This window comes from Styela clava, chromosome 7, assembly GCF_964204865.1.
Source record: "Styela clava chromosome 7, kaStyClav1.hap1.2, whole genome shotgun sequence".
Lineage (NCBI taxonomy): Eukaryota > Metazoa > Chordata > Ascidiacea > Stolidobranchia > Styelidae > Styela > Styela clava.
In genome coordinates this window covers 8780956-8793277 of record NC_135256.1, presented here as the reverse complement: position 1 = coordinate 8793277, position 12322 = coordinate 8780956, and the positions used below count along the sequence as shown (strand labels likewise).

Below are 12322 nucleotides of genomic sequence, written 5' to 3'. Positions count from 1 at the left end.
TGGCGCAACCACGAGACAAACTTGCGCAACAATCTAAAGTACCACAATGAGGCGACAAAGGGCAATAAATAAAATGACGGCTGAGCCATCATTTACAGTTATTGTACTCTAATCTCAAATTGTCATATAAAATGAAAACCACATTAATAATGGGAATCAAAAGTTTTTTAGTACTTGTAATTACTAATTCTTTCAAGAAATGGATAATCTCTGCAACAAAATTTATATCCAATATTCACAAGTAAAATTTAAAGTGAAAGTGTTTCAGATTTGGGTAATAGAATTGCAAAGCCAAAATATGCACTGCACTAATAATCCTCATTTGATTGTCCTTTGTTACATTGTGCCAAGCTGTAAGCTTCATCTACGATTTAAGTCCATGGACTTGTAACAATTTCCTGCTAACTGTTCCCACATCTTCCCTTTATTAAAGGCAACTAGATAAAAAGACATCGCCTGTCATATTAGTCGACTTTCCTCATACCATAGAACAGTATAAAAAAGTCCTGTTATTTTCAAAAAATCCCTTTTTCATAGATTTGATCAATCAATGAGTGCAAGTTTAAAGTTGGTTCAACTTCTACAACATTTTCCACATCTATCGTCACCTCTAGCTGAAGCAGTTTCTTTATGGCAAAATACTTTCAAATGCAAGTCTATTGTCTCAGGAGTTCTAAGGTAAGTAAATTCAGAAATGGTAACGGTAAATAGACCTTGGTCAGACAAATCGTTCCAGAAATATATTTGTGTTAGTGTGCAGCAAGACTCTTGAATCACTTAGGATTGTTATGTTTCTTTGAAATTCTTCCGCAATATAGAAAGTTATTCATGAAAATAAGTGTATATACATTTTTCATGAAATATTTCCATGCACTTTTCCTCTAAACATGTTCTTTGACATTTCGTTACCCAATTCACTTACACAATTAAATTAATTACAATTATTTTGGGAAGTAGTAATCATTAGTTTTCTTACCATTATAAGCTCACATTTTTATATTAAATCATTTTATTTTTTGTTTTTAGAGAGATCAGTCATATACCAGACCAAGAATTTCTTCGAGATACAGACAGTACGAGAAACATCGGCACATTCCTTGTAGACTTAACTAAAGGCAGTCCTTCCGCTGTGCTTGCTAATTTCAGTCTGATGCTTGATCGCATGAATGAAGAGGTGAGAATCGATGTATGGAAAATTCTGCACATGGGTGTTGCCAAAAAAAAATTCGTCCAAAAAATCTTTTTAAATGGAATTTAGAGTTACAGTTTCATTTTATTCAGGAGGAATATTCCATGGAGGAAATTTCCCATTCCCCAGAATAGTCCATTTATCGCGAAAAAATTGGCTCTAAAATCAGGCACTTTGTGGGTTTTGGTTGATTATTGGAGTACTATTTTTTTTAAATCAATTGTCTACATAGACAAGTTTTTTATTTTGTTTTCAGTCATATGCCATGAGAAACACAGTACTGAGTATGATGGGGGAAATAGTTTTGAGAAATTTAACTGGAGAAGAATTGGATGAGAAAGCCAAGTCCGTCAGGTACTGCTAGCCTTTGTTTTATTTTAAAGCTTCTTCGAAAAAAGGGTCAATAATTTGAAAAAAAAAAATTTTAAAGAGCTTTTTATTGTGACATTCATAGGATGTAGTATGCACTTTGTTGGTAATTTCAAATTCAGAGTCAATAATAATCGGGTGTCTTAAAATGTTGTGTCCTCTTGTATGAATCTCACTTCACATGCTCACTTCAATCTTTTGCCAATCCATATATATATCTACCTTCAATCAGAATAGTTGGACAAGTGTGCTGAAAGGTTACAAATTTAAACATAGCATTTTAAGACAATGAATGGTTCTAAACACTTTTTGAATTTTTAATTGTAATTCCGACTATGTCTAGTTATGTCATGTATTTTTATAATTAAGATTTGTGCCAAATTTACAAATTCTGCAAGTGGAAGAAACAGCAAGTTTGAATTTTCGATTAAATTGATCGTTGACCTTAATTTTATTTGCTTTACATAAATTGATTTTGATTAAAGAGGAGAGAATTAGATAACTATCTGTGGTGTTTGTTGTTCAATCCACTTCTGATACTTTTCATCAACATGTTCATGTTTTTGAAAACTCAGAGTCCTTTGTTTCATTTTTCTTCATAATTTCAGGGATCAATTTCTAGACTACATGTATGATCATGCTAACTTGGATCCAAATGCTTTCACAAGATCAAAATCTTTACAAATTTGGATAAGTCTCGTTAAAGAACAAGCATTACCTATCAAGAGGTAAGAAAATTCGGGAAACAATACATGATATGAAAAACCATGCCTAATACGGGTAGCCATACTGGATAATGTGGTTTTTCATAGGTTTATTGTTAATAAGCCAAAATTTTTAACATTTTTTTTAAATTCGATTTTGTGGCATTTGCAGTAAGACATAAATTTATACGCCTTTTCCAACATAATTTTGCTCTATTCTTTTATGATTTACTGAAAGCTGGACTTTTCTGGCTTGCTAACAATAATCCTTTCACCAAATGAAGCAAGCAAGATAAATAAAAATGCGCTGTCAGATATCAGTGGCTACTCTTTTCTTGCTTTGTCGAAGCAAAAGGCAATGTGAGCGTTGTATCATGTCGTCATTATACAAAAAAAATTTGTCTCTCCCCTAAATTTGGGCTGGCTACCCTCTCGTAATTATCCCACTACCCACTCCCATACCCACTAAGCCGGTCAGAGTTTTCACTGGAGTCTGAGCAAGAGTTGTATTTCAAACTCCCCACAGTTGGAATTGTAGACTTTCAATGTTGATGAAAGAATCCTTTTTTTACTGAAACTTGAAACACATTAGGTTCACCATTCTTTTAACAGCAAAAGAATTCTTGCATACGTCAATATTGTATTGTATTATTTCGTTTGCTATGTTTTAATATGGTGATTTGTCTGCACAAAAAGAACTTCATTTTTTTGCATTCTTTTTAGGTATCCTGATCTTGTTGAGTTGTGCTCAAGCTTGCTTCTTGACAAAAGTAATTTAGTTCGAAGATTCACAACTCAATTGTTGGAAACCATTTTGAGATTTAATCCCTTTGCGTCTGAGGTTTGTTGGAGTTTAATTTGTCTTTGTTAATATTATAATTATGCTCAGGAAGGCTGAATAGTTTGTATAGAAAAGGTCTGATGCTAAAATTATTTGAGAAATACAGTAATATCAGTGTAAATTTAAAGCAATTCTAGTTTAGTCATGTAAGGACTAGTATGATGGAGTTCGTCGGTTGGCACATCATGCTTAGCATGAGGAATATGCCTGCCACCACTGGCACTGCCACTGCTTGCCTCCGAGTTCATGGGAGGTTGCAACTAACTGTTGGACGGTTACGACTTCCTCCACCATCAAGTTCGAGCATCTGAAACGAAGAACTGGTTAGCTATTCCCGTATTCGAGATGGACTGCTCGTCATATGATTGAGTCTCCTTATCGGATTACTTGTCCCCTGGAATAAACATTACAATCCTATCCAGGTTTAGTAAAGCCGTATTGGAGTGTTAGTGTTACTGAATACCATCTATGATGCATCTGCCCTATCACAGAAACTAGCCTGTAGCCAATCCTAACTCATATCTTACTTAATAAATACAATTTTATAGATAATAATTACGAGAGTTATATTTGATAGAATAGGTGAAACTTTGTGGACTCAGCCCAATCCATTGCTTGTTATCGAAGTCTTTTTCATGAATTATTTCATGCGTCTTGTGTCTGACTATGACCAGTATTTAGGTTTGTTTCTAATTACCTGGTATATTTTCAGCTTCCAATTGATGTGCTACAAGCTGGATACAATGATGCAAAACTTAAATTAGAACAATTAATAAAAGAAGAAGAATCGAGTATGTAATAATAAGTTGATTTTTTTGGTTCTTGGGATTTAACCTGCATCTCTTGCACAAAGTGTGTCGACTGGCAATTTATATTTGAACATTATCCAGAGTGTGAATAACACATTAAAATATAGCCATTGTGGCTATACAAGGCTCTACATTATTAACCACTAATATTCAAGCAGCTACTATGTATGAAATTGACAAGGATTATTTAAATTTAATGTGCGGGATAGATCCTATTTATTACACCCTGATAAATATGTTGGTGATGGTTGGGGTTTGAACTTGGGAACTAAAACCTAAGAATCCTACTTTTTCTAACTTCAGCAGGAAAAGAGAAATCCGGTGACGCTCAAACAAGCCAAGATGATGAAACTGAGAAGAATGATGAGGAGGATTCTGAGAAAACAGACACAAATGATGTGTTTGTGGATGAAGTACCTGAATCTAACAATTCTCAAGAAGAAAATAAAACCGAAAATCCTGAAATTACAAAACAAAAGGTTGCTCGATTTTTGTATGCCATGTCCTCTCATGAGGCTCTAGTCAATTTAACGGGCAGAAATAATGTATTTGGAAGAACTTGTATAACACCTTTTGCCCATGCTCCGGCCATTGTTTTTGCACCATAATTTAACCCTACATTTTTGAGCTAATGGTATGAGCTCTCAAACAAGCCATATGTAGCTTCCAAACAAGCAGTAGAAGTGGATTCATATGAGATTGGGGGGTACATTTGATTAAGAGTGTTCATTCAGTTAAATTGGGAAAAAGCAATCACAACTTTTTTGTGAAAAAAATGGCGACATTGGAAGGTATAGTTGATCAAAAAGGCAGTTCTGCTGTTGGCATAGCAGTTGACACTTCTCAGGTTCAAATCCCATGCCCCCCACCTCACCCACGTTGTAATGAATTGGATAGCTGGACTAGAAAGATTTCAGTCCTTCCGAATTAAAGTAACTACTTATCTATGTTCGTTCGGTGCAGAAGCCGGGAATAAGCATTGTTTTTACTACTATTTTACAGGAAATCGTCAACTACCTCTCAAATTCTGTGAGGTTTGCTTGTCAGTTTCACACTTGTATTCCTGTCCTTTGTGAGTTACTGAGGTCAAGAGTTCATTCTGATATTATCGAAACAATCAGTTTCTTCACGGCTGCTTGTCAATTTAAACTCAGTTCAGCATTCATAGGAGTAACTGCAATGTTACAGCAAATCTGGCATGAGGAACCAAAAATTCGCGAAGCCGTTGTTTCTGCATACAAACAATTGTACTTTACTCCAGAAGCAACTACTGCAAGGTATTTCATTTCACTGGAATTTTTTCGTATGATTGCTGTGTATAAGGCCATATGAGCTAACATGTATGTGATAGTTGGCCCACTAAGGGCCTTATAGTATGACTAAAATGCTTGTATTATTAAATTCAAAATTGTTGAATATATATTGACTTTTTCTATATATTCTCTGATGGACATGCCACATTTATAATTGAAATTTTCCAATATTTTTTGCAATCTGTGGAGTGAAAATGTACAATCGACTCATGGTTGTAAAAAGTTCCGACTTGACTCCAATTTCAGAGAAAATTAAGTTTTGATAAAAAAAAACTTTGACATATGTAAGCATTCTTTGGTAAACAAAAATTGAAGTCATTATATCAACGTTGAAAGTGTGAAAATTTGACACTATACTCGAAGTTTCGACTTCTGACTCGAGAGAATTTAAGAATTACACTCCGGCTTTGTATTCTGTGAAAACATGCCAAATCCACCGCTCAACAGTCTCATGCACATTGTTAAGTATTATTTTTCTCATGTTCCAGAGCTCGAGCAAGTCTTATAACGGACAGTCTGATGACCTTGATGTCGGTGTCAACCGAAGGTAAAATCAAATCAATCGAAGCATTACTTAATCATCTGAGTAAGAGCGGAGATATACCAGATGGAGTAGCACAGGTTAGTTTCTTATTTATGATCAGAAACATCCTAATTGACTTTAATTATTTATTTTTTTTAAATTATTCAAAATTATTTCAAAATTCAACAATTAAAATTCCTAATATAATTGATATTGAACTAATTAGAATATTTAATTCATTTGGATAACCCATGTATATGATATCTTGATTATTATTTTTTTTATTTCAACCCCTGCTATCAGTAAAATAGTATCAAATGAATATAGTTTTGATTCATTTTTGGTTAAAAATATAGAAATATGTAATAAATTTGGTTATTTCTAGGCCGATAATGAAGTATAATAAATAAATAAAACTTTTATTCAGATTCTTTGGGATCGATTCACCAAACCAGAATTGAACAATAGTTCATCTGTCAATATTCTGGGTTCATACGAACAACAAAAACTTGCTGTTCAATTGCTCGGATTTTTGGCCGGGTAGGTGTCTTCATTTCGTATTAAAACTGGGGACTATTATCAGATCGTGTGCTGATGAATTGGATTTCCTTATCCTTGTTAGTTAAATTGATTGATTTCATTACAAAAAAGAAAAAAGAACACTGATTTTGCTCAAGTTTTGAGGCATTTTATTTTCCTTTTCCGCCAAACTTCATTTGACATAAGTGGATCTTCTATGGATGGTTTTACCAAATTGTTGTGTCTAATATTTGAGCATTCCTCTCTTGTTTGTAAGGTATATAAGAACCCATCTTTATATAAGATTTGAATGAAAAAAGTAAACAATTTTGACACCCACGAACTCTCACAAAGATTCGAGGTCGTTGGATCAAATTATTTTATTATGTAGAACGAATCCATCAATCGTGAAGAATAACATCGATGTTCTTGTCACTCATGGATTGAAAAAAGTTTTATCTGATTTTCCTGAAGATATTTCTCATACAATTGATTATTCTCTCGCTCTGTATACAACGAGGACTCTTGCACAACTTCGTACAAAACAAGCTCTGGCAGGAAAATATAAAAAGTCGATGAGGTTGCCACAGTCTCATGATATCTTCACATGCTTGCAACAAATGATTGTGAAAGGTGGGATAAGAATTGTTTCATCTAATATACGTTACTGTACTCATGTTGGATTATACGTTGGAATTATTTATACAAACTCTTATTAAGTTGGTATGTGAGTAGGTAATGGGTAATCGCCTAATCGGTTAACTGAATTTTGTTAGTTGACCATTACTACAATCAATTTTACTTGTTAACTGTCACTCCCGATCATTTTCTAATATACAGACACATAATGAAAATGAAATTTGCACATATTTATCTGCCAGTCACCTTTAATCATAATAGAAGTCTGAGTCAGTTTTTGATTAGAATACTTTAGGAACGGTTTGTACCTCTTTCGTGAAATTATCACCCATATCATATGCCGCAGGCCGCAGAGTATATTGAGCGATAGGCTCAAAGTTTAGAGTTTTTTGTCTAATTGTCATCTGAAACCGATTTTGGAAGCAGTAATTTAATACTTCATTTCAACTTTTTCAGGATATAAGTTTCATTCGGACAACTGGGAACATTTTACTTCAGAAACAATAGCTTTGATCTATGATTTATCAGAAAATCCAGATAAGTTATGCGAGACGATCATACATGAAGTTCTGAGTATTATTTCTGAGAATGCAAATTGTGATGGTGAGAATGTTTTCATGTACTATTTACTACATTGATTCGATTATCATGTCATTCATGGAGAAAAAAATCAGGTCTGCGGATACGAAGTTGGCATGTTTTCGTTGGCTTCTAGATGGAATTCTTAATTTATAAGATATTATTAAATGCCAATTTCTGCTATTCGCTTCGATTTTCAAAAATAGGATTTGTTTCCACTTTCAAAACTAATATGACAATGTCAATTTATGCAAACGTACACTTATTTTAGAATACATAATAAAGGTAAATTTATTTTCATATGGAGTTATTCCAATGTTATTTTTTACTATCTTTTAATATTTTTCATATTCTCAGAAATATTGAAGAAAGAAATGTTGATGACCAGATTCTACTTGATCTGTGGACAGATCACAATTAAGCAACTTGTGTATTTGGAGGTTTCTGTTCAATCTGAATTGAAGCAAAGAAGGTAAGATCAAATTAATAATTAATATAAATTCAAAAATGATATAAATGCTTGTTAGTGTGGAAGAAGAAAATCCGTAAATGTAAGGGGTTTAACTTAGCTCTTTTCAATTTATTCATTTAACTGTAACATTTACATGTAGATAGTCTACTCCAGTGTGCTGGAAGTGAACTATGAAAAAAGGGCACCAGACTAGACGATCTGGTATCAACCAAAACAAAGTTTTCTATTCTGCATGACCGAATCCTATGAATTGCATAAATGAGACAGTGCGAGAAAACTAAGTTATGTCAAAATTAAGACTCATCAAACACTGGCAAATATTTCTGATCTGACTTCTTTCGTTTGCCATTTTTATCTTTGTGATTTGTTACTTCCATTTATTTGTTTAGAAAACTGAAAGACGAGAAAGAACACGCAGAGAAAAAGAAGAAAGAAAATCAAGAAAAGAAGAAAAATAAAAGGAAAAGTTTAGGAGATGCTAAAGTATGTTAAAACATATATACTTTTAACTGGGTTAGAATAATTTGTGTAGCATATTGGCAATCCTTGGTTTAAATCTTGTCATTTTCAGTCGGAGTCAAACTTAGAGGAAGACATGGGTGTTGGTGGTGCCACGGCAGATGACGTCGAGCAAGAATTTATCAGAAATATAACAGAAAATGAATTACTCGCCAAAGATAATTTACTCGGACTTCTTGCACCAACACTCGTTCGTGCTTGTCTTGCTCCGATTCATGCAGATCAACAAGGAGAAGTAGCAATTCAAGCTACGGCTTCTCTTGCTTTAGCCAAATACATGCAAGTAAGTAAACATAAGCATAGAGTTTATCGATAAGATAGCTGGGTGGACAAGTGTGCCGCAAGACAGTGTTCCCATATGTCACAAAAAGTGTTCCCAAGAATTTAAATAAATATAGTAGGAGATATTGGGCTCCTTATTTTGTGAAATAAATGAAAATTTGAAATTATTTGAGTTATTAGTTGCAGAAAAAAGCGACTTTTCCATGGCAACCTCGATTGGTCCAACTAAACTAACATGAATGAGCTAGCAAAACAATCCACTTTGTTACCATTTACCGTATGCTGCCTCAGCCATTTTCTTCAGCCTTACACAGCAGCCTATTCGACTTGAAACTAGTAACTGTACAAGGGTTGTGGTGGACTCAGCCTTTTTCTTTCCCTTGGGTGAATATCACAAACTCTACGTTTCTTAATTTTTCATCTTTGTTTTAGGTCAGCTCAAAATTTTGCGAAGATCATCTCCAGCTTCTGTTTACATTGCTTGAAAAAAGTCCCCATGAAGTTGTCAGAGCTAATCTGGTTATACCAATAGGAGATTTATGTGTGAGGTTTCCAAATCTTCTAGAACCATGGACTGCGCATTTGTACGCCAGGTAAGGTTATTGGGTATGTGAAGTGAGGATTCACATAGTGTGACTTTTTTGAGTGCACTCATGATAATGTAAGAAAAATATTACCCCTGAAGCAGATGTAAGCAATTATTATAACTCAAAACCAATAAACAATGTGTCAACAGTGGCATATTGTACTTGAATGATTCTGATTCTTCTCGTGACCTTAATTCATGACTTGACTCAGCGGTTCCCAAACGAAAAAAATGTGCTTTTAAATAAAGCACACTTTTGTGATCGTAAATGTGTACTTTTTCCTTTTTCAAAATTTATAAACATGTTGGCCCCCTAAGAAATAAAGGCGAAAAGTCAACTTCTTCATCTCTGCCTGATTTTCTTGGAAATCCTAAAATAATAGTCATGTTCGCTAAACTCGGTTTAGCAGATAAATAAACTGCAGCTCGCAAAATTGCAGCAAGTAGTGTCTATCTCTGTTGTTACATAACAATAGAGGCAGACACTACGTAACAGAAAGTTAATGACATAGGATGGCAAAATGGATTTGTGGATTCATATACACAGTATTTAAAAAAAGAAACAATAAAACATTTATATTAAATACAATATGTAAAATATTCAATCATATTTTAGTTAAGTTAAACATATTCTGATAATTTTCACGGCGCATATAGCAACTCGTCGCAGCACACCTTTTGAGAACCGCTGACTTAACTTCCTGACGTTGTGAGATGTCCACTCTCCTATGTTATGTAGCATATGAAATGACCTTCAAAATAAGACCTTATCATACTAGCTTTTGTTATTGGTTAGCGCGCAACGCCAAGGTTTATTGAATTATTTTCTTGTTGTGCGACGTTTTTCTATCGCAGCGGGAAGTACACTCGTGAAATGTAAGCTATATTTTATTACTTCCAAATGTCATATAACGTTCATTCTTATATTGCTGGGTAGGAAATGAGCTATTCTTCCAAACAAGACCATAACAAACATTCCAGACCTCATGGTTTACACACAGCGTCTGAAATTGCGCTAATGCACCGATTCGCTAGGAACAGGTTAACTCATAAACTAACTATTTGTGGCCAACGCAGCTGCTAGTAGCACTCGATACCCCATGTTAGAAAAAAATGTTTCAAGCCCTGATTTGTCCGATTACCCTTTTCATTTCTTACCTTTTTCCCCATATATATATAGCCCCTCTTATAGCTGGTACATCGCCTTCTTTGAAAGGAAATATATAAATCATTACACCAAAAAAAGATCTTTCAAAAGCATATTGTCTGAAGCAGGAATATTCCAATAAGACTATAATTCTATCTTTAAAAATACCCTTTTAACTTATTTCTTGAACATTCGATTAAGACTACTTTCAGGAATAAATTCTTTTTTTATTTTTCATGAATTTATAGACTTAAAGATGAATCACCACTTGTACGAATCTACGCTGTGAAAGTTCTCTCCAATTTGATCTTGAATGACATGGTGAAAGTGAAAGGACATGTTAGTGAGATGGCAAGATGTACTGTTGATGAAAATGAAAGAATTTCGTCGCTTGTTAAAAAATTCTTCCACGAACTTTCAACCAAGGTATGTGTTATATTGCCAGTTCTGAGAAGATTATAGCGGACTTCTAACTTTTAAAATATATGACCTTCGACCCTGGGTTGACAAGAATTTTGACTTTGACTCCAGATTGAGAATTGTCTGTTGGGAATGCTTCGTCAACCTAAATTCTTTGGCGGTTTCTGTCCAAATTTTTGACTTCGATTATCACCATTGAACTTGGGAAAGTTCAAATATTCGACTTTGGGAGTTTGAAAATACGACTGCATTTCAACTCCAATATCAATAAAAGCATGCAAAACTGCGTTACCGCAGCCCAGGTCATGGCCATCAGTTTTTTTATTCGACGCTCATTCATTATTTTGCTTCAAACAAAACCATACAAACAGCCACTGATATCTAGGACCTAATACAACTTCGAAAGGACAAGAATCTATCTTACCCCTCTAATCAGACGCTGGGTTAGGTGCGGGACTTGTGTCATATCCATTTCTTTTTAAAACATTCTCTTTTTAACTCTAATTTGCAGAAGTTATTCAATTTATATATCTGATTTCAGGGGAATTCTATATACAACGTAATGCCCGATATAATCAGTCGATTATCAGATCCAGATGTCGGTGTACCGGATGATGAACATTTCCAAACTATCATGAAATTTCTATTTTCCTTTATTCATAAAGACAAACAATCTGAAAGTTTGGTTGAGAAGTTATGTCATAGATTCAGTGCAACAAGGTAGGCACATTTATTTATAGTGATTGGTGAACTTGCTTTCATAATCATAATCATAACACAATCTAAATGTCCAATTTGGCATTTTTTTTTACAAAATTGATTGATATTTCTTGGAACACTCAAAATTATTTAGCATTTACTTGTCACAGTTTGGGAGCCCACTGCCCATAGGTTCCAGTCCATTTACACAGCTTGATATAGAGTAGACGAACGAAATTAGTCACCTTCATATTGGTACACATACTTCTGGAGCGCCGAACAATGAGCCAAATTTGCTGGTGCTGATCTCTTTGCAATCATGCTAGGGAAATGGACAATGCCCATATTTGAATAGTTTTGTATTAAATATATTTCTCTGTATATCATTTCAATTTCAACATAGATACATTTTATCATAATGAACAGTGCTCTTCTGAACTTCTGAATTTGTTTATGTTCTCAGCTTTTGTTTTTTATTCGTTTATTGTCGTGTCAGTATACCCACTTTTCCAAAAATTTCAGTGATGTTGGATTCTTTAACTCGCATCTGTTTTTCTGATCGTATTGCCGTTGCCGATTGTATCTTCTTTAAATCTTGTGTTGTTATTTTATGGTGCTGCTTTGTGTGAATTCTATGTAAAAAAGAAGTCTTGTATATCAACAAATTTTAAATCACATATTTTTGTGAAAATTCATTGTTGTTGAATATCAC

The 12322-nt window shown here is 34.0% G+C and overlaps 1 protein-coding gene across 3 annotated transcripts in view; it reads left to right on the top strand.

Annotated features, from left to right (window-relative positions):
* LOC120327640 (condensin complex subunit 1-like) overlaps window positions 1-12322 on the top strand; it is a 36022-nt gene that overhangs the window by 14224 nt on the left and 9476 nt on the right. For 2 of the 3 annotated variants that reach the window (XM_078114159.1, XM_078114161.1), the window contains exons 6-23: window positions 538-678; window positions 1027-1174; window positions 1446-1543; window positions 2167-2286; window positions 2986-3103; window positions 3816-3894; window positions 4216-4391; window positions 4915-5189; window positions 5714-5846; window positions 6176-6288; window positions 6659-6900; window positions 7363-7509; window positions 7843-7957; window positions 8347-8440; window positions 8529-8759; window positions 9191-9351; window positions 10740-10917; window positions 11453-11631. In XM_078114159.1, coding sequence (XP_077970285.1) covers window positions 538-678; window positions 1027-1174; window positions 1446-1543; window positions 2167-2286; window positions 2986-3103; window positions 3816-3894; window positions 4216-4391; window positions 4915-5189; window positions 5714-5846; window positions 6176-6288; window positions 6659-6900; window positions 7363-7509; window positions 7843-7957; window positions 8347-8440; window positions 8529-8759; window positions 9191-9351; window positions 10740-10917; window positions 11453-11631 — 2748 coding nt within the window. The remainder of the gene's footprint in view (window positions 1-537; window positions 679-1026; window positions 1175-1445; window positions 1544-2166; window positions 2287-2985; window positions 3104-3815; window positions 3895-4215; window positions 4392-4914; window positions 5190-5713; window positions 5847-6175; window positions 6289-6658; window positions 6901-7362; window positions 7510-7842; window positions 7958-8346; window positions 8441-8528; window positions 8760-9190; window positions 9352-10739; window positions 10918-11452; window positions 11632-12322) is intronic. The other variant, XM_078114160.1, reaches the window with a different exon arrangement.